This window comes from Rhineura floridana, chromosome 2 (assembly GCF_030035675.1).
Source record: "Rhineura floridana isolate rRhiFlo1 chromosome 2, rRhiFlo1.hap2, whole genome shotgun sequence".
NCBI classification, from domain to species: domain Eukaryota; kingdom Metazoa; phylum Chordata; class Lepidosauria; order Squamata; family Rhineuridae; genus Rhineura; species Rhineura floridana.
The window spans coordinates 5,587,157-5,610,396 of NC_084481.1; the positions used below are offsets into that span (position 1 = coordinate 5,587,157).

The 23,240-nt window shown below is 42.5% G+C and overlaps 1 protein-coding gene across 1 annotated transcript in view; it reads left to right on the plus strand.

Moving 5' to 3' along the window:
• Positions 1-1,301: 1,301 nt before the first annotated feature.
• The window catches only part of TRPM8 (transient receptor potential cation channel subfamily M member 8), a 57,922-nt gene continuing 35,983 nt past the window's right edge, over positions 1,302-23,240 (plus strand). The window contains exons 1-8 of the mRNA XM_061607668.1: positions 1,302-1,391; positions 4,444-4,517; positions 12,140-12,296; positions 13,083-13,260; positions 14,645-14,817; positions 15,381-15,555; positions 18,072-18,139; positions 21,461-21,658. Of these exons, the coding sequence (XP_061463652.1) occupies positions 1,302-1,391; positions 4,444-4,517; positions 12,140-12,296; positions 13,083-13,260; positions 14,645-14,817; positions 15,381-15,555; positions 18,072-18,139; positions 21,461-21,658 (1,113 nt within the window). The remainder of the gene's footprint in view (positions 1,392-4,443; positions 4,518-12,139; positions 12,297-13,082; positions 13,261-14,644; positions 14,818-15,380; positions 15,556-18,071; positions 18,140-21,460; positions 21,659-23,240) is intronic.

The following is a 23,240-nucleotide window of genomic DNA, read 5'->3' on the forward strand; positions in this document are numbered from 1 at the left end:
ACTCATACATTCATACACACAAAGAGTCTTCTTTAAACTCCCTACTCCCCTTCCATTCCAGCAAATCCTTTTAGAAGCTTGTACTGGCTTCTACAACTGTATGTGCTATCAGACAGATCAAACCTGGATTACCTCAGACAAGTGGCATTAGTGGCTGGGGGTGGGTGGAGGCTGGGAGCCTGGGTAGTATTGCTCAGAGAACTTAGCTACACACTGCCCCACATTTCTCCACAGCTCAATTTAAATTCCTTATTCATGCTTTAGGATTGGAGGCCAGAGGCTGACATTTGGTAAGAAGTGATAATTAGGGGCTAGTATGGATTTAAGTATCCTCTCTGGAGGAGTCCTATTAAAACCTTCAATCACTTTGGGAAGGAGAAGGAGGCTGACTGACTCATTTGAGCCAATCTCCATCTTTCCCATGGCTGCAATCTCAGCTAACATTTTCAAAATTAATCCAAGAACTACTTTCCACATTGTCTTTCCACATGTCAACAAAGTGAGATTCGTTTAAGTGAATTTTCTTATGACTGTTGTATGCTCATTGCTTAAAATGGGCCCCTGTGAGATGGTCCTAAATCAGATTGCATCCATATTACCTTCACATACACATGCAGAAAACTACCGCCTTGAGCACATGATAAAGTGCTCAAGGCTAGTGCAATTCAGTTCAAAGTCTAAAGCAGAGCTAAGGGCATATTTATTTGTTTGTTTGTTTATTTATTTATTGGATTTATATACTGCCTTTTTGCCAAGGAACCTAATTTTTTCATTCTTCCATCCACTCACCAGCATATTAAAAAAAACACCACATGCAAACACAAATAACCCCCTCCCCTAGCCCTTCCTTCTCACAGGACAGATGGTATCCATTGTCCTTGTGAGTGTGGATTGGTGGTGGTGGGGGGGGGTAGGGTACAGTCTGACTAGCTCAGGCCCTGATAGTGTCTCTACCTGCCTCCCTTGGCTTTTTTCCTTTCCACAGGCCAGATGGCGACTATGTATTTCAATGTCACTGATACTAAGCATTATGAAGAGAAGTACTTATCAGATAAAATGCAAGATCCCTAGATGGGAGACTTGAATCTAGGAAAATGATATGTGTTGTTTGGGGTGGTCCTTGCCAACAGAGAAAGAAGAGCAGTGAAGAGAAATTCAAGAGGGGAAAGGAAAGGAGATGGTTCTAGAAAAATGAGGATAACAAAGTGGAAGTAATACTGCTGATTCCCTTTAAACAGTAAGAGATATTAATGTGCTTTTTTCCTTGGGCAGGTGCTGCTGCTCTAGATTTCAAAGATATCATGAGAAGCCGAAGAAATGGTACCTTGGAGAGCTCAAAAAGTCTTTATTCCAGTATTTTTTGTAGCACAGATCAATCATTCACTGAGAATGTGAGTAGCAGAATAATTCTGTACAACTTATATTTGTAAAATCCTTTTAGGCTCATGAGCTGATTAATACTAAATGTAATTGTTATGTGCATGGAGAAAACATAATACTTGATGACAAACTTTTTTTCTTTGTTAGTGGTGGACCTTTATAGTCATATTCTGGGATTCACAGAGCTTGTCTACTTCTTTAGCTACTGTAGGTGAATATTGAGTTAAAGCTGACAGCAAACAGTTGCTCTGTGGTATCAGTTTGGAAAACATCTGAGAATTGATGTTGGTGGCACCAGATCAAGACACTTTGCTTTGAAGTAGGCACGTGATCAGCTACAGTTGAACATGAGACAAAAAGTCCTGAGTTGAGCTCAAAGCTATCACAACAACCTTATTTGTGCAATGCTAGTATCTTCTTACACCTCTTTTACCATTTTCTTTGGTATAACAAGTGACTTAAGCCTATTGCTTTCAGTGGGTCTACTCCGAATATGACTTAGATGCATATCTCCCTTTATGCTTTGATATCCATTGTGAGACTAGGCAACTCTGAAGCATAAGTGTGCAGTTGGAAGACTTCATTATGAATGTATAATTGTACATTAACCATCACCTTAACAGAGATTCCTAGGCAAAATGAGTAGGGTTTGGTTTAGTTGGGTTGGTTGTGGAGGTTGAAAATGGCACAGGGAAGAAAGGGTCTGTCCCCTCCCATTCTCAGTAGCAGGTTCTATGTGTTGATAGAAGAAGGAAGAGAGGAGAGAAAAAGAAAGTCAGTTTGCCTGTGAATGTGCATAGATTCTTGGATGAAAAGGTTCCCTTGCCAATGATCTCAATCAATAGATTCACCAACCATTATTATTATAGTTATTTATATTCCACATTTTCCACAAATACACATGTGCTCAAAGCAGTTCACACAAATAGTCCAAATGTAACAGCACAGCACATAATAAAAAGTATAATCACTACATTAAGAAATATATATATATACATCAAAGCATAAATGAGCATAAAGCTCAACAACAAAGCCAAAGCAAAAATATTTAAAAACTAACCCCCCAAGCTGATACAAAAATCTCTTCCATCCCCCAAACCCCTATCACTCAACCCAAAGGGCCAGAAAGTCTTCTGAAAGAAGCTGCGTTTGAAGGTTTCCAGGGCTGGAGGGTGGGGCAAGGCAAGTGGAGATCGCCTCCCCTGATGACAAACTGAGTCTCTCTCCCCTCATAATCCTTCTCCTGAAGGCAGCTCCCTTTTGAAGGCTTTTAGGAAACATGAACCATATTTCATGTCTTTTTAAAAAAGCCAGTGTGGTGTAGTCAACATCAGTGTGGTCAACATCAAAGGCCCTCCTCTGGGTGCCTACTCCAAGGGAAGCTCGGAGTATGGTAACAAGGGAGAGGGCCTTCTCAGTGGTGGCCCCCAAATTATGGTATGACCTTTCTGACAAGGTGTACCTGGCACCAGCACTGTTATCTTCTCGGCGCCAGGTCAAGACTTTCCTCTTCTCCCCGTCATTTTAGCATGTGTTTTTAAATTGCTTTTTAAAAATGTGTTTTTAAATTTGTATATTTGTTTTTAATGTTTTTAATTGTTGTAAACCACTCAGAGAGCTTCGGCTATGGGGCAGTATACAAATGCAATCAATCAATCAATCAATCAATCAATAGTGGTTAGAGTGTTGGACTAAAACCTGGGAGACCAGAGTTCAAATGTCCATATAGCCATGATACTTGCTGGGTGATCTTGGGTCAGTCACACTCTCTGCATCTAAGCTACTTCACAGGGTTGTTGTGAGAATAAAATGGAGGGAGGAGAACCATGTACACCACCTTGAGTTTCTTTGAAGGAAAGCTGGGATATATCATTATCATTATCATTTACTTTTTTCAGACATGATGTGACTCTAATTAATGCCTCTGTAGGTTTCATGCTCACATGGAAATGAATAATCTGCATAACTTACTTGCTGACAAGTACATTTCAGAGAGCAATTTTCCAGAATTGGGCAGAGCTTGGAAAAGTTACTTTTTTTGAACTACAACAGCATGGCCACTGGATTGGGCTGATGGGAGTTGTAGTTCAAAAAAGTAACTTTTCCAAGCTCTGGAATTGGGCTGGATAATTTTCCATATGTACTGATCAGTCAAGACTGATTCATTTGGATTCCTGCATTGAGCAGGGGGTTGGACTTGATGGCCGTATAGGCCCCTTCCAACTCTACTATTCTATGATTCTATGAGCAGTCAGGCTAGTGAGCTGTCTACTGTCTGAAAAATAAGATGAGGAGGAGTCCTTGGTCAGGATATTTTCTTTGTCAAATGGAACTGGAATTATTTTACCACTTCCCTCAGGAAATAATGTGAGTTCACAAGCCATCTTTGGTTAATTCAAGAGAAGCAGGTTTTTCCTTTTCTACTGGGTTTATATCATCATTATGCTAGATGATGATGATGATAGATATATTGGTACTATGTGAGGTTTGGGGTTGGTTTTTCATATGGTGAAAGATGAGGTTGAGCCCATGTAGAATTATATATGTACAATTTTCATTGTGAACCACTGAAGCCTTTAAGTGTAAGCACCGTTCAGTATTAATACAGAGAGGCCTGACGTACACTGAAGTGGTGTTAGGTTGAAAGCCCAAGGCTGACTTCTACACACCACTGCATGTGAAATCTACATGCAAGTTGGAACGATATGTGAATATGATAGAAAATGAACAATGCACTTTTAAGTAGTTGTCTACATTTCGTTGCACTTACAAACTCTGTGTGTTTGTGTGTGTATTTTCAAAGGATACCACCTAGGTTTAAATTGGTCTAAGAGTAGACAATGAAACTAATGCTTTTTTTGGGGGGGGCCTTAGAATCTGTAGGAGTTTTGTTGCAATTTTATACTGAATGCCTTTTTGTTCTTTTGAAAGTTAAAATAGCTCTATGTTTGCTAATTGCCTTTGTGGAGATAATGTGTGTATTTCAAAGAGTGAACTACTACAGGTGCTAATTATTTTTTGAGAAGTATACAGTTGGGTTTTACTCAAATCTTGCTCCCATAGGATTTGGTGCTCTTCATTCAAGAAAACTTTAAGAAGAGAGAGTGTGTCTTTTTCACTAAAGATGCCAAGTCAATGTAAGCATATATTTATTGCCAAGTTCTGATCTTTAGAGTTATGTCCTTACTGTTGATCCTTAGATCATTTTCGTGCATGATACTAAAAAGCATGCTTGACCTGTTTGTGTCATGAATTGTTGTTAATGAAGAGGATCCAGAAGTTTACATTTGTATTATAAAGAGATTTTAAACACAAAATGATTTAAGTTTCATGTCTGAAAACACTCCATGTTCTTTGGAAGCAATAAGTCCCGAGAGGTTGGGGGGGAGGCTGCATTCAAGTCGATCCTGATTTATGGCGACCCTATGAATAGGGTGTTCATGGTAAGTGGTATTCAGAGGGGGTTTACCATTGCCTCCCTCTGAGGCTAGTCCTCCTCAGCTGGCTGGGGCTTGCTCAGCTTGCCACAGCTGCACAAGCCAGCCTCTTCCTTGTCCACAACTGCCAGCTGGGGGGCAACTGGGCTCCTTGGGACTATGCAGCTTGCCCAGGGTTTGGTTTCCTTGGAAAGAAGGCCAGCAGAGACTGTGGTGTCTTTTAGGAAATATGACTTTTATTTACACACATTCCAACCTGAGCTTAAGATGGAGGGGTTCACAACATTATCAAACCATCAGATCTTGCTCCCCATGGCCCATAGTTTTGGGGTGCTGAGAGCAAACAAGCCTCTCTGTTTCCAGGTCCCAGCTTCTCCAGGCTAGACTAAAAACACAAGCATCTCCTTGGCTCCAGGATGGGGGGTGGAGGGCCCCTCATCTGAAAGAGTTCGAATAGCTCCCTTTGGCTATGCAGATTGACCATTCATTAAATCCATTAACTCACAGGCTAGTTTAACAAAGGAAACTAGTCTGACCAGGAGAGCAGGTTTCTTGCTTGCATACCCCAACTTCAGTTACAAGATTACAGGCTTGAAGGGACACAAAGAAATTGTCTATCTCTTTCCTCAATTCCATAACAATATCATCCCAAAATTTACTGCAAGTCTATTTATTTATTTATTTAATTAAATTTATATACCGCCCGACTAGCAATAGCTCTCTGGGCGGTGAACATAAAACAGCATAAAAATACAATAAATAACAAAACAATACTAAAATACAAGCAACAATCCAACACAATAAACATTTTTAAAATTAAATCAGTGTAACTTAAAATGCTTCAGAGAATAGGAAGGTTTTGACCTGGCGCCAGAAGGAGAGCAGAGTCGGCGCCAGGCGTACTTCCTCGGGGAGACTGTTCCATAGTTCGGGGGCCACCACTGAGAAGGCCCTAGATCTTGTCATCACCCTCCAGGCCTCCCTGTGAGTTGGAACCCGGAGGAGGGCCTTCGTAGCAGAACGTAGTGCACGGGCCGGTTCATATCGGAAGAGGCGTTCCGCAAGGTATCGTGGTCCCGCACCGTATAAGGCTTTATAGGTTAATACCAACACTTTGAATCTGGCCCGGAAACATATTGGCAACCAGTGCAAGCTGGCCAGAACAGGTGTTATATGCTCGGACCGCTTGGTCCTTGTCAGCAATCTGGCCGCCGCATTTTGCACTAGTTGTAGCTTCCGAACTGTCTTCAAAGGTAGCCCTACGTAAAGCGCATTACAGTAATCCAAACGTGAGGTTACCAGAGCATGTATCACTGATGTAAGGTCCTCTTTACTCAAATAGGGACGTAGCCTGTTACATGTCCCCCTTCCTTGCCGTAGTCTAAGCCTGTTACATGGCCCCCTTCCTTGCCGTAGTATCTTACACAGCTGTGAAAGCCCATCAAGCCTGCTAATCCAGTTTTTCAAGAACCTCAAGGTACGCTAACACTGGCTTATTGCTAGCACTGGATGTACTCTACTGCTAGACAGTTCATACTTCAATTAGTGGGAGTTTGGTGCTAAATTGTTCTTGTTTTCCCAGGTTCAGAAGAGTAACTACATCTTCTCTCGGGCAAAAATAGCCTGGTAGTGTATCCTCTTCAAAGGCAGCATTCACCAAATTCACTGCAAGGGAATTTGTGGTTGCTGCTACTTTTGTTCTCTGCATGGGGTCAAATCAGAGAGGAATATGCAGTAGTGTAGTGACAAATTCAGAAGTGCAGGGTCCCTTCATGATAATCATGCAACTCTCCCTCACAGCCACACCCTCTCATTCGCTTGTTTCTGTCATCATCTCCACACTCTTCAGTCCTTTCCATGTGCATCTACTCCCACAACAACAGACGTCCCTAGGAGCCAATCAGCATGAAAAGGGAGTGTGTTAACTATCGAGAAGAGTCTTCTCGGTGGCTGATTCACCTCCATTCACTTTGATAATCAGCAGGAAAGGACAAGGAACCATGTTAGAAGATTCTTCTCAGGGGCTAATACACCCCCCTTTCGTGCTGATTGGCTTGTCGGATGCTGGAGACATAGGGACCTGGCTGGCACCCTGCTCCAAAAAAGTAAGGGATCTAAGACTCTCCGACACCACTACACCCCTAGGAATATCACCATCCCACCCTCTGATGTGAGAGAAGTAAGCAGGAGTGGCTGTACCACATTGCAAAGGAGTAAGCTAATGCTGACTGAAAAAATGCAGTCTTATCTTTGCCTTGAACTCACTAGGATGGCTTTAGGCAAGCACAGCGGTTTTTTTTCTGGAAACACTTAGTGATACCGAGTACTGACACTTTTTTTTCCCAGAGCAATGTCACATTCCCATCTCTTTATAGGATTGTACTGTTAATGTATATAGGGCAGAAGTGGAAAGGAAGCATTTGTGTGTGTGTGTGAGTGTGAGTTACAGAAAATAACAGAAAACAGCCGCCCTGGGCTCCTGCTAGGAGGAAGGGCGGGATATAAAACAAATAATAAATAAATTAATAATAATTAATAAAATATGCGTTCCTTGCCTGGGCTGTAGGACAAGGCTGGTGGGCAAAGCTTGAAGAAGACTTGGGACAATACTAAGCAGCAGTGCTGTGGGCTGACATGACTGTGGCCCTTCGACCTGTATGCCTGGCAGCAGTGATTCTACCCCCCCCCCACCAATCCTATCAACCCCTGTGCAAAAATAAGGGAATTTTGGAAGAGTGTATTTAATGAAACGAGACTCATCACTGGACAATCATTGTGTCTAGATCCTTGAATGGCACTTCTTTATATATCCCTGGTAACTGCTGCAAGGACTGGGACCCCCTGCCTGACCCTGACTCCAGAGAGAGGCTGCAGTCAGTCTTGCAGCCTCTTGCATCAGCTCCTGACTGGGACAGGGGGCATAAAAGCCTGGCTGCCCGTGGGTGGCAGGCTTGGCACCAGCAGGGTCACCACCAAAGGGGATTGCCTCTTGAGAAGCCCCTTAGGGAGTCCCAAGGGTGAGGGCGCTACTCCCTTCTATTTTTTTTAAACCAATCTAGAGAAGATTGGTAGTGGGGAGGGTGTATGGCGCATGCGTAGTTCCTGTGCAGTGAGCGAACCTGTGCAGTGAGCTGAACGATAGGAGAAAGTCACGAGACGACTTTGGTGAGAGCCTGTAACTGGCAGAAGGCTGGTCCTCCCTGGGTGTGAATAAGGGGAAGAGTAGATGTGCACAGAGTGAAACTTATTGAGTGGGTCTGACTGTTCTTAATTCTCTCAAAGGCCTGCTGGGATAACTGGTTCAGGTAGGTTTTGTTGGTGGGCTCTTGCTGGGTCCATGTCAGGTGTACACAATAAGACCACACTCATCCATGATTTGATCATGGATGAAAGTGCCGATTTGGTGTGCATTACCAAGACCTGGGTGGGTGAGCTGGGAGGAGTTGATCTGATCCAGTTTTGCCCACCTGGATACTCGATGCAACACCAGCACAGGCTGCAGGGATGGAGTGGGGGAGGAGTTGCTGTGATCTACAGAACTTCCATCTCTGTCACCAGGAAACCTCTCTGTCTTAGAGCTGTCTGTGAGGGCCTGCACCTGGTGTTGGGCCAAGGAGTCAGTAAACTAGGGTAGCTGCTGGTGTATCGTCCACTCTGAGGCCTGGGAGATTCTCTGACTGAGCTGGCAGAGGCCATCTCAGCTGTGGTACTGGAGGAGCCGGGAACGATAGTCCTGGGTGATTTCAATGTCCATGCTGACACTGCCTCTAGTGCTCCACCTCGGGACTTCATGGCCTCTATAATGACCACAGGGCTGTCTCAAGTTGTCACCAGCCTGACACATAGGGAAGGGCACACCCTTGACTTGGTTTTCACTCGAGATGGAGGAAGGGATGGTCTGGAGATAGGGTGTGGATGTCACCCCATTGTCATGATCAGACCACTTCCTGGTGAAGTTTAGATGTAAGGCTCCGATCCTCCCCTGTAGGAGTGATGGACAGATTAAGATGGTCCCCTCACCCAGAGACTAATGGAATCCACAGGATTCCTGAATGCCCTGGGGGGATTTCCCAGTAGACAGAGCAGGTCACCCTGCTGAAGCGCTTGTCACATTGTGGAACAGCAAGGCGCACTGGGCTGTTGACACAGTTGCCCCCGAGCGCCCTCTCCAGCATTGTAGAGCCTGGTTTGCACTTTGCACACCAGTGAGCTAAGGGCAATGAAACAGGATGGACGATGGCTAGAGCGCAAGTGGTGAAAGACGTGCTGTGAGGCTGATTGGGCACAAGTAAAACATCATTACCATGCCTACTGTGCAGCGATGAGGGTGGCAAAGAAGGCCCACTTCTCTGGTACCATCACATCTTCAAGTAGCTGTCCAGTGGAGCTTTTCCGTATTGTCAGGGGTCTGTTGACATCAACTGCAAGAAATGGACTTTTAGACCCTTCGGAGGTCCACTGTGAATTGTTTGCAAGACACTTTGAGGGTAAAGTTTCTCACTTCTGTAGCAATCTTGATGCCTCATCCACATCTACTGTAGCCCCCAGTGAGGTGTCCAGTGCAATGTCTGCTGCTACTTTTTGGGAACAGTTTCAGTTGATGCAGCCTGATGACTTGGACAAGGTGCTTGTGACAATGCGGCCAGCAATGTGTCCTCTCAACCCTTGCCCTTCTTGGGTTATTAAAGCTTGCCGAGGGGGTTTGACTGAGTGGATCGAGGGTGTGGTCAATGCATCGTTGCGGCAGGGAGTGGTTCCAGCTGCCCTGAAAGAGGTGGTGATTCGACCGCTCCTGAAAAAGCCCACCCTGGACCTATTGGTTTGCAGCAACTACTGCCCAATTGCATATACCCCCTTCTTAGGGAAGGTGATTGCCTAAGGGTTGAGAGCGTTGTGGCGCAGCAATTGCAAGTACTCTTGGATGACCCATTCCAGTCTGGGTTCAGGCCTGGTTATGGAACTGAATAGGCCTTGGTCATCCTGATGGATGACCTTTATCGTGATAAGGACAGAGGGAGTGCAACCCTGTTATTCTCTCGGCAGCTTTTGATACCATTGACCATGGTATTCTTTTTTGGCCGACTTGGTGAGATGGGTATTGGAGGCATTGTTTTACAGTGGTTTTGATTCTATCTCCAGGGTCATTTTCAGAGAATAGCATTGGATGATTGTCTTTTGGCCCCCCTGGCAGTTGTGCTGTGAGGTGCCGCAGGATACTATCTTGTCCCCCATGTTGTTTAACATCTATATGAAGCCCTTGGGAATGGTCATCAGAAGATTTGGGGCAAGGTGTCAGCAGTATACTGACAATACCCAGCTCTATTTCTCTGTAACATCTGAATCAGAAGAGGCCATGCAAGCCCTGGAGTGGTGCCTGGACTCGGTGGGCTGGATGAAGGCCAATAAACAGAGTCTGAATCCGAGCAAGATGGAAATGCTGTGGGTTCGTGGTTCCCAAATTCAGATAATGGTCAGTTTCCTGCTTTGGATGGGGTTGTACTCCCTCTGAAAGAGCAGGTCCATAGTCTGTGGGTGCTCCTGGATCCATCTTTGTCACTAGAGGCCCAGGTGACCTCAGTGGCTTGAGTGCCTTTTATCAGCTTCAGCTGGTAAGACAGCTGTGGCCATTTCTGGACTGGGATAGCCTGACCACTGTTGTCCATGCACTGATAACCTCCAGGCTGGATTACCCTTGAGGTTAGTCCGGAAGCTACAGCTGGCGCATAATGTGGCTGCGAGACTGCTCACTGGGGCAGGGTGTCGCCATCATGTCACCCCGCTGCTGAAAGACTTGCACTGGCTACCTTTTAACTTCTGGGCTAGTTCAAGGTTCTAGTTTTGGTGTACAAATCCCTATACAGCTTGGGACCAGGATACCTGAAAGACTCTTATCCCTTATATGCCCAGTCGATCACTGCGCTCTGCAGGTGAGGGCCTCCTGCAGATACCATCTTATCAGCAGGTCCGTTCCACACAACATAGGAAGAGGACCTTTAGTGTGGCGGCACCTACCCTGTGGAATTCCCTCCCCTTAATTATTAGGCAGGCGCCATCTCTGTTATCTTTTTCGCATCTACTGAGACCTTCCTCTTTCAACCAGCCTTTTAAGTAGAGACCCTATCCCAATCTGTGTCTGTGTTGGAACTACTTTTTATATATATTTTTAAACCTTTTTTTTTTAAAGATGTTTTTAAACCGTTTTTTAAAACAAATGTCAAGTATTATTTTTAGCTGCTCAATAGTGAGCCATAAACAAGAACACTTAGATTTCAGTAATGCAGTGGCAAATTCAGAAGTGCAGGGTCCCTTCATGATAGTCACAGTCATGCCCATTTCCATTTTCCCTCATCTCCCTTGTTCTCCATGTTGTCTCTGAGTCCACATTCCACTACAACAGACGTCCCTAGGAGCCAAATAGCATGAAAGGGGAGGCTGTGTTTTAGCTGCTGAGAAGAGTCTTCTCAGTGGCTGACTCACCTCCTTTCACATTGATTGGCTCCAATCAGCACAAAAGGACAAGGACACTTCCCAGTGGCTAACACGCTCCCCTTTCATACTGATTGGCTCATACATAGGGACCTGGCTGGGGCCCTGCTCCCCACAAAGTAAGAGGTCTATGACACACACCCCGTGACCCCAGGCAACTACACCCCTGACTGGGATAGAACATCAAACAGCATCTGCATTATTATTATTTTGTTCAATTTCTTAGACACGTTCTACTAAAAATAGTCTTGAGGCAATTGATACTACAAGAGATAACAGCAACCAACCATTTTTTCAATACAATCCTGAAATCAACGCTATCCCAATATTTCCACATCTTTTGCATAAATTCAGTAGCAGATCTCACAGCTTTTGCTTTAGAAAAGCTGAAACTCTTACTGAATAACTTTTAATTGTGATTATCCCATCACTCTGGGTCTCTTGTAGGTCTCAGCAAGCATTAAAATAGCTCTAGCGGAGCATACATCTTCATACTGCTACCCAGTGTACACGTAAACAAGAAACAAATCCCAGCTAATTCTAATTCCCTCCAGATATTGATGGGTTTCAGTTCCCATCGCTTGAGTCATTATGGCCAGTGGTCGAGGATGATGGGAGTTTTAGTCTTACAACATCTAGAGGGCCACAGGTTAGTCACTCTCACTTTGGAGGGAGGCAATTCTATAACTGTCCAGCAGTCCATCACTTCTTATGTCCACATCACAGAGATTTTTGAATTATTTTATTTTGGAAAGCTTTGCTATGCCCCCTTGCAAAAAACAAACAAGAGCTGTGATGGTTGCTATTTCTTTTTCCAAATATCCATATCTTGATAGTGACAATCTTTGTAAATGTGGATACTCAAAATCACAACATGTAGAAGGGACTCAGATGAACAACCATGAGAAATGGAATTATAAGAAACACACTAAAGAATTCCCAACTGATGCCTTTGGTGACATTGAATTTGAAAATTTGGGCAAAACAGGAAAGGTAAGTCAAATGTACTTTTCATTTTTCTATATAGAAGCAAAATTTTGGGTGCTCACCTTTTCTAAAGCATTAATTTCAGAAGAGGAGAATGTTTGGGGCTATCCATCTGTCTAAATATAAAATCTTCTATATTTAAAACCTCATTTAAGAGGTCTTTCAAAACAAAATTGCCAGGAAACCTGGAGATTTATTTTCTTTTTCTGTTTTGATACATTTAGAGGGAAGTTTGTAGATGCTGAGAAAGAAAAAACAGAGTAGATGTTTAAAAATAAATTTTAACAAGTTGTGGCAAATTCTTTATTTGCATGTACACCCACACTATAGAAGCATGAAGGAATAAATACCAACCTCAAATAGGAAGACATCTTAGAGTGCATTGAGTTCAGTGGGGCTTACTCTCTGATAAATTGGGTTAGGAGTGCAGCTTTAGACATTATTATAAGACACACTACTAGGAAGGATAAAGGAAGACATTGAGGGTCACATGGGGCCTGTACATGGGTTAACAACCCTTTACATGAAATGTTGCATGTCATAGAACCCTGCACAGGTAAATGCTGTTCATGCAGTCATCATCCCATTTAAACAAACTCTTGGCTGAAGATTTATTTATTTATTTATTATTTGATTTATATCCTGCCCTTCCTCCCAGCAGGAGCCTTAAAGCAGGCATGGCAGGATCCAGAGGGCTGAGTGGGTGAGAAGGCCTTGACAAAATGAGGCATCTGCCTTTTGACTAAGTGGACTGTTTTTCTTATTGTAGAAATTATTTTTCTCTCTTTTAAGTATATCCGCCTGTCATGTGATACAGACTCTGAAACACTCTACAACCTAATGACCCAGTACTGGCATCTGAAAACACCCAACCTCATAATCTCTGTTACTGGCGGAGCAAAGAACTTTGCTTTAAAGCCGCGGATGCGTAAAATAGTCAGCAGGCTGATCTACATTGCACAGTCTAAAGGTAAAACATAGGCTCTTTTCTGCCAAAATGCTTGCTTTAGTATAGGCAAAAACAAATGGGCCTCAACAGGTTAAAAAGAGAAGCAGTGGATGAGACATAACATGCAATACATGTTCTCAGTTATGCATGTTTATTGCCACCCTAGCCATTAGAATCGATTCTAGTGATGAAGTATGCTGAGGATTACTGCCTAACCTTGTATTCCAGAGTTGTTCAAGTCAATGCTAGTACTGCCAGTTGATTCAATGAGCTGTGGGTTGCAATTTTGTTAACTTCCTGCAAGATTAGAATTCTGAATTGTGGGATATGGGCACACCGGCTGCCTTCAGAATCTGTCCATGTCAACTCTATCATGTCAGCTGAAACCATGGTGTGACATTTTTATAGGACCAGAGTTGGTTGTTTAGGAGGGAGGGAAACAGTTTCCCCAGCCATAACTATTGGTACATTTCTGCTGAGAAGGCGGTATATTGGGGAGATCTGTACATGCCTGGAAATGGTTTCAGGTTTCTTTTTTCTGTGTGCCCTGATCAACTTCCCTTCCTTCATTCCCTGCTCCTCTTTTTCTCCATTCCTTGTGAATATTATTTGTAGTAATATGTCCTGTTGTATTTTTGAAATTTGATTCAATGTCATGTTAACTGCTGGTTAACATGATATGCTTTCCTAAATGCATAATTATCCCTGCGACTGCATGCATAGATATAAAAGAACAGGGCCGGTTCTAAAGGGTGGCTAGGTGGGGCACTGGCCCGATGGCCCCTGGAGCTACAGGGGGCCCCTCACTCGCCTCTCCGCTCCCCTTCCGTGATCCACGCCCCCCCACACCCCCCCACCTACCTGTCTGCTGTCTTTTACCATTGCCCTTAACGAAGATGGCAGCCGTGGTTTCCCTAAGGTACGAAGCCCCTGCCGCCATCTTAGTTGATGGCAGAGATGTGCGCGCGTAGCACGCACGCGTGCCATCAACAATGATGGCGGTGAAGGCGACATGCCCTTAGGGAAAGCGTAGCCGCCATCTTCGTTAAGGGCAATGGTAAAAGACAGCAGACAGGTAGGTGGTGGGGGGTGCGCACGCACACACACACACACGCCAGGGACCAGAGCAAGCTGATGTCCAAGGGCCCCGGCATTCCTGGAGCCGGCCCAGTAAAAGAACAATATGAGCATAGTTTATATGCCTGATGCAGTCACATCACGCAAGTACATCCAGTCATAGGGATTGCTCTGTGGTTGAAAAAGCATGCTGCTATATGATCTGGTTCCTAATGTCTATGATGTGCGTGCGATTCAGAGTATGGGAAGCTTCCCTAAATGGTTTAAATTCTGTGAACAGAATTTACACTTCCAGAGTTTGCCTTAGTTTTGTACTCTCAAACTACAGGAGCCTGGATATTCACTGGGGGAACTCATTATGGATTGATGAAATATATCGGAGAAGTGGTAAGAGATAATACTATCAGTAGAAGCTCTGAAGAGAACGTGGTTGCCATTGGCATAGCTGCTTGGGGGATGGTTTCTAACCGTGAGAGCCTGATTAGAAACTGCAATGCTGAGGTACTGAACTTGGTCATCATGCTGGAGTTATGTTACATACTCCCCATATTGTAACATATATACTGTATGTAATCCCATAAATGTAATACAGCTCTGTATATAAACAAGGAAGTTGTTTCTTTGCCTAAAGCACAGCCATGCATGCACTGATATCTGAACCAAGGGCTCCCAGCTCTTGCTTACTAGTATGCTACCCTAGCTTCTCGCTCTTGAAGCTTGAACAGTAAAAGTGCATCATAATAACCCTCATGTGTAATCTATAAGGCAGTTCAGTTAATGTTGGCCTGTGTAGGAATTTTAGAAACACTGGTGAATGTATTCTTAGAAATGTGTAAACTGCTAGGAGGACAATAGGCTTAGAAAAAACAGAATAAATGGAGGTTCATGAAAGGAAGACCATGTTAGGTAATAAGTTAGCCATGTGAACAAAACTGGAGGGGAAAGTTCAAAGGAGGAGGAGAATCGTTTACTAGAGATGTCCTGTCATGCTACACCTGTAATTAATTTGTGGAAGTCATTTATTTGTTTGTTTGTTTATTTATTTATTGGAATGTCTTTTCTAGACATATTATTCAGGACCCTATATTATGGATGACCTCAAGAGGGACCCATTGTACTGTTTGGATAATAATCATACACATCTAATTCTGGTTGATAACGGGACTCATGGATACCCTGCCATAGAGGCCAAACTACGAACCCAGTTAGAAAAATATATTTCAGAACGCATTATTCCTGGTCAGTTTCTAGCAAACATGAGTGTACTCATAATTGATTAACCTGGTCAGTACAAAATATTAAAGGAATATCTGAGAGTGAATAAATTTGTTGAAATTATCAGTTGCTTTGGTTTAATTGTAAAATCTTCACAAATGTTATGCTTGATAGGCTATAAATATATTAAGTAAATAAATTAAAGTATTCTTGTGAAATACCTTATTTGCTGATTAGATCGATTGACTCAATGAATTACCATTATACTGTTATTGGATGGAAGTCATAGGAAATGTTATTATTACTATTTATAAGGCTATGACAATATATATGGCAAAATACAAAATAGCCTAAAATAATCTAAGATTCCTATCCTGAGGAGCTTACAGTCTAAATTTTGGCAGAGGAAAGACAACAAAGAGAGAAGAGAGATAGAAAGGGAGAGGCCAGGAAAACAAGGCAAATATCCAAAATTAGCATTTAGTGGGAACTTTGTAAACTATCATAAAGTAGTGAGAACTTTGTAAACCATCATAAAGTAGTGAGCATGGTTTCAAATCCCCCACCCCCAACACTCCATACTAACCCAATCCACTGGTAATATGAAAAAGAAACGAAAAAAAGTCTTTGCTCCCTTTCTCTAGTGCTTGCAGACCAGGGCCAGTCCCAAAGGGCAGCCAGGTCGGGCCCTGGCTGAGGGCCTCTTAAGCCACAGAGGCTCCTGAGGGGACTCTCGATAGGGTGGAGGAGGAGGAGTGCTCCTTTTCCGTGATCTGCCGCCCACCCGTTCGCTGGCTCCACCTACCCATCTCTCCTATCCTTTGCAGCTGCACGGGCTGTGCGTACATTAACCAAGATGAGAGCTGAGGTTTCCCTAAGGGGCTGAAGCCTACGGCACCATCTTAGTTGATGGCAGCAATACACGTGCGTAGCAGCCCGCACAGCCGCAAAAGACAAGAGAGATGGAGCCAGCGAATGGGCGGGCGGAAGAAGCTGCCTCCCTGTGAGAGACAGGTAAACATGTGCGCATGTGTGTATGTGTGTGCGCATGCGCGCCGGGGCCTGGGGCAAGCTGGTGCCTATGCGCTCCGGCATGTCTGGAGCCTGCCCTGTTGCACACCCTTTGCTCTGATGCTTTTAGGTGGATGTGTCAATCTTTCCCCTCTCCACACGCACTCCCTCCTCCTCCGTTTTATAGCAACTTATGGTTGCTCTCCTTCATTCTGCTGGCCTTTTTTATGTTGCTGCAAATGGTGCCTTTATTCCCCCCCCTAATTTGTGCTCAAAAGTATAACACTGCTCAAACAGATTTGTATTTCAGCTGTATCCTACCAGGGAAAACACAGATATTCGCACTTCCAGATTCTTTTTAAGGGACCCTACTGCAGCTGGTAGAACTGAGCATGCTCGGTCACCTTAGCAACCAGAGGGAGTGGAAATGTATAATTAGAGGGCAGGGCCACAAGGAAAAAACAAGACTAAACCTCCCAAGAGGAATGTCTGCTTATGTGAATGGGAAAAAGCAATTGGCAGCTAACATTGAGCAGGAACTGCGGATGATGCAAATGAAAAGCGAAGGTAAAAGAAGTATATTTCCTACAAAGAAATGCTCCCATGTAGTTAAGCCCAGAGAGAGAAGGGGGTGGATTTTCACTTAGCCGCCACCGTTCCATAACATGAGGGAATTGGGGATCCTGGAAATTGGTGGGGTGATGTGTTTGGGCCAGGAGGCTGATGATGGTGTTCTTGCTACTGCCACTGCTCTGTTAACACTGGAGAAGAGGGACAAAAACAGGTTCTGCCAAAAAAAAAAATAATCCGCAAATATCAGGTATCTTCCCCCCTGCTTTTTTGCAGATCTGCTGTAAGAGGGACTTTTTTCAAGTGCAATGTTTGTATCTAGGGCTGTTTGCCCCTGTTCTAGGAACATGCAGCCAAACTGAGCAGGATTTAACCCCCACTCATCTGCTGTCGAGCAGGGGTTAAATCCTGCTGCTTTGGCTGTGGGGGTCTGTTCCCTGTTGGGAAAAGCCACCCACAGCCAACACAGAATGGTGACACCAGCTGATAGACAGGTGGGTGTGGTTTGGGGAAAATGGCCTCATGCACCAGTTTGGACCCTCTGACAGGCCAAGATTGGCCTATGGGCCAGAGGTTCCCCACCCATTTTATAGCATGGAGTCATTATTTTGTTCTCTCTCTCTCTCTCTCTCTCTCTCTCTCTCTCACACACACACACACACACACACACACATACACACACACACACACACAACTATTGATTTTCGGTTTGTAAAACTGCTGTGGAAGTTTGTAAATGCACCAGCAAATAAGATCAGGCAAAATTCTATGGTGCCATTTAATGAAAGATTCTTAAAATCATGGAAAAGTCAGCATTTTAATGAATGCCTGCTTTCAGAATGGAATATACAAAGTATGGTCAAAGGACAATACTGAGAATTATAAACTGTGCAAGGTAAAACAGAGAACAGTGCTGCTAGAACTTCATATGTTGGTTTATTACGACATTTGTGTTTCAGATTCTAATTATGGTGGGAAGATTCCAATTGTGTGTTTTGCTCAAGGAGGTGGAAAAGAAACTCTGAAAGTATGTATGTTTCTGCACCAAAAAATCTCCCTCCAACCTCAACCCCTTAGGTTAGGAATACATGGAATGTAACCTTTTTCCAGTTTCGTTCATGTAGAAAGAAAGGCTTAGGTTTCAGTAACATCCTGAGTGTTCTTGGCCATGATTTCTGTTTTAAATGAGAAGTCTAATTTGTAGGATAAGGAAGAAATATTAAAAGAAATCTTGGTTTCTTGAGCAAACCAGCTTTTTCATTTTCAAAATGAAAATATCTTCATTATGATAAACTCTTAAGTGTTTTCATGTGTCGCTCACCAGGATAGAAGTAGTTGTAAACAATTGCTCATAGCCATGTAAGAATTACTGGGTTTTTAATTTTATTGCATTGTTTTTAACTCAGGAAGCTATACTTTTATCTATAGAAAGCTAACTCAATATCATGCATCCCTTAGCATCGTAATATTCTTAAGTAGGTCCCTCGTAACTTTCCTGTTAACTACAGCAGACTCCAAGAGAACAGCAGAATGGTTCCTTTATTAAACAAATGATAAACAGGACTGGCTCTGAGGCTAGTTTGTACAGAACTGAATTGGTAAAGGGCCAAAACATGCACCACATAAATCCCAGCCACTGAGTCATAGGGGGAGCACTGGTTGCAGTCAACCTCCTTTTCACCCTTTACATACCATATACCACAGGCATGTTTGTTAAAAGTACTAAATGGATATCTGCAAGTCAAACTGTTTTCACTTACCCCTGGTGTGGACAATTACTGTCTTTTAGCAGCAGTGAGGTGAAGCAGATAAGGTAATGATTTTTCTTTTTCCTACCCATTTTTATTCCTACGACTGAAGTTGGCAACTTCTCCACTCCCTTGGCATGAGTAGATTAAACCCTGTTCCTGACTGAGCCCTTTATCATGTAGTAAACCCCACTGCACTTTATAGAATTTACCATTTAGCATCACAGGTTTTTTTGCTCCTAAGCACCTTTACTAAGAAGGAAGCCCCAGTGAACATAGTGGAATGTAATATGTACAGGGCCATGCTCTTGGTCACCTTTCTTGTGACAGAAGGGCATTTGCTGTTCAGCATCAGAAGCTAGATCAGTAAAGCTAGTTTTCAGTACTTAAATACCCAATAAATTCTGTAAATACTCTCAAGTGGATGAATTCCTAAATATGTGATTAATTTAATTTGATATTTGTTCCAGCATTTCAAATACACATTATTTGTTTGTTTAGGTTTCTTGAACATTTTTTGCACAGTCACAGTTACTTTTAAAACATCAGGCATATCATGTTTAAAACAGTTATAAAATTGAGAGTGTGTGTGCATATTTCTTGATAATCATGGTACTAGCAGCCTACCCTACATTGTTTGATTATGTTACATTAATTCAGTTTACATTACTAGATAATTAATCCACAGAACAGGCTGTCAGCTTCACAGTCTGGTATAGACGCCAGTCTTTGTTTTTCTGCCGATATCTACAGGACTGATGTCTTCAAACTGTATCTAAGTTCCATTTGTGTCAGTACTGTAGTAGGTTGTATGCACCAAAATTTCCAAGAATCCTTTAGAAATACCCTGGTTTAATAGGTCTTGGCATCAACATGTGGCAAGCTCTTACAGCTGGCCTTTCTTCCTTGAAAATTTCTCATCAGTCTATGTGATCTCTGTTGAAAAAGTGAGTGAAACATTTTCAGGCTCCTTACATTGCATCCTACTGTGTGATATACCCCACCCACCCCATCCTAGAACATTTGTTATCCAATTAGTGACCAGTTAGTATAGTCATCTAAAGTGCAATGAATACTTGTGTGGTTTTGAGTCTTGACCACATAGTCAATCTTTATTCAAAGAATACCATTCTCATATACTGTATTTTCAGTTCACTTGTGAACATTCTGTCTGCAATGTGATTAAATGTTGATTGTTTCTACTCAGATTTATTATATGTAAAACAGGATTGTACTGTACCAGACATGCTGCAACAATAATAAGCTAAAGGCAAATATACCCTATAGCTTTGGGAAGCAGGAGTATTCATTGCATCATCCTAAAACAATTACTAATCCCATTTATTCTGATACAGTACTAATGCAGTATTAATAGGGTTAATACCCTAATCACAACATATACTAAGTATAGCATGCCATTATTGCATAGTTGTGTAAACACACATTTTAGTTGTTATTAGAACTCTAACCATAACAGTTGTAATCAGTTAAACTAAACTAACATAGATGGTTCATATTTGTCATTTGTTTCTGAGCAATAGGTCGGATAACTCTCCCTTAATCTAATTTGCTATTAGTAATTGCTTTAGATATTTTAATACCTGCTCACTAGCTCTTATCCTCGGGATGACTGAGGGAAAACTAGCTCAGCGCTTGAGCAGGTTTAACAGATTGTCCCCCATTGTCATATTTGAAATGAAAAAAATGAAATGAATCTTTATTGCTCAAAGCCATAGGCTCAATTCATCATGAAAAGTATCATGAAGGAAGAGGCCACACAGAGGATCTAACAATAACAAGAACTATAACTAATTATATACAGAGAACACAACCCACAGCATGGTGCTGCTTGTAAGGCAGGCCTGGAACTGAAACTGCCGCAGCTTGGGGCTGATTCAGCAGCTCCTGGCAAGCCTGGAGGGCCAATGCACTACACCTCACATGTAAAAGGAAAATAAAAATACATATTAAAATACAAGTCATATTTCAACAAACACAGTTCAACAGTATACAGTAAAGGGACAACAGCACTAAATTTCAAATAAAATTTTCTCTCCGGAGCGAAAGATACACTGACCCACCCCATGACTTAGCGCATAAGTATTACAGCCATAATACAGCCATTTAAAATTTCCATTCCCTAAAAATCCTTTGAATATTAAGGTGCTTCCCAATTGCAGCTGGTGTAGCTATGTCTGCAGGAAGTTGATTACAGAGGTACCTCCACTAAAGGCATTTCCTAGAACAGGAAAGGTGGCTAGTTCTATGCTGTTGTTGCTATGTTGACCATGCTGATCATGCTAGTCTGGATTAGAAAGGGTCCGCATGAGGATTTGAACAGTCCCCATTGGACTGGAGTGATGTGCACGTCAGAAGTAATGATTCACTGTGCAGGTATTGGAACTGATACCATGTGCCTCTCTTACAAAAGCACTATGGCTACTGAACAAACAGCTGTCTGGATGCACCTCATATCAACTGTGTGGGTGCACCAGAGCTGTCTGGATGCACCACAAATGCAGGACTGGAGAGAAGGCCTGTTAGATCAAAATGCCTGTTCCTTTCTGAGTCTTTATTCATCTGAATGTTTTTCCCCAAAGGCGATTAACACTGCAGTCAAGAGCAAAATTCCCTGTGTGGTGGTGGAAGGTTCTGGCCAGATTGCCGATGTGATTGCAAGCTTAGTGGAGATGGAAGGCACACTTACCTCCTCATCTGTCAAAGAGAAATTGCTCAGATACTTGCCTCGCACTCTTTCTAGACTCACAGAAGAGGAAATTGAAAGCTGGATCAGATGGGTGAGTGAGCATGCACCTTCTTACCCATACGACAGGAACCTTGTATACTGTTTGGTGCCCTGCAAATAAGGGCCCATAGATCCTGTGCTGGAATGGATTGTTTTGGGTGATTGCTGGCTAGAGAAAAATAGAGCCACATTTGGCTAGGGGTTTTTTATTCATAGTTTTGGTGTACAACTACGAAGGGTTTTTTTTAGAACGGTGTCTCCACTATATGTCAGCCTTCAGTGAGTGGGTTTTGGGAAATAATTAGCAGCTAGTTGCTAAACACTGAAAAAAGAAATGTTTTTATCTGCATCGAAATGGAGCTGTTAGTAGTTGTTAATTAAATCACGAGTGTTCATTAAATAGTCCTGTTTTCAATTTAAAAGAATTACCAGAGCAGCTTACAAAATACAGTAAATAGCAATAAAACCGAATAAAACTGTAATAAAATGTTATGAAGCAATTTCTTCAAAAGGTTATGAAGCAATTTCTTCAAAAGGTTGACATACTAGCATGCACTGGTCAGGGGGAAAAGCTATTAAATCTGATATTTGTGGAAAATAGAGCTTTTTCTATCTGCAGCTGTTCATGGGTGCATTGCATATGCCCTCTGTTGAAGCAAAAACTGCTGGTCAGCAAAAGCATGCACATTCAAGCCATCTAGACTGGTGTTTCCTACGACAGCACGTGGAGTGCTTTGAAAAGCAGTTAGTGTAACTCTTTGAATTGTTGTGACTTTTTTATTTGTTACAGCATATTGTCCCACAGATGTGGCTTTCTTGTGTATCTTTTTATAAGTATTACTATTGATACAAACTACCTAGGAACACCTTCTAGAATCCTTATCTTCTAGAACAGGGGTAGCTAACCTATGGCTAGAGATGGAAGACAATTTTGTTTGTTCTGAACTTGTAAGTGAACTAAGCTAATTCACACCTCTTGGATTAATACATGAATCAGAATGTAGTTATCCTTTGGATTTCACACTTCTTCAAATGTTGCAGTACAGTTCTTGGCTGAAAAAATACCATAGTGCCTAAAAATGTGTATTTTAAGATAAAATAATTTAGAAATGCATACATTTGTGATTAAATATGCATTCAAGTACAAATTTTAATTTGTATTCAAGTACAAATATTTGTACAGGTTTTTTGAATCATATAGTGATCTAGAAATGGGATGGAATGGACTTATGAATACCAGAGCTTGGAAAAGTTACTTTTTTGAACTACAACTCCCATCAGCCCAATCCAGTGGCCATGCTAGCTGGGACTGATGGGAGTTGTAGTTCAAAAAAGTAACTTTTCCAAGCTTTGGAATAAACATATGCAAAACTGACATCAACCAGAAATAGGCTGATCCAGAGCAACAGGCAGCATCTCATCCAGATACCAAAAAGGGAAGAAGGAAAGGAGGAAGCAGGAGGAACACAGCCAGAAAATAATCAGGGGGAATACACTGAGCTAGTCATACCTCAGAATCTTTGGAAATGAGTCTGAGAAGACCCAGTCAAAACTGGAAGGCTTCAGAGAGACTTATGGAGCATTTTTGTTTTTTTAGATTATATGGCATGCTCTTTAGAAAAAGGGAAATGTGG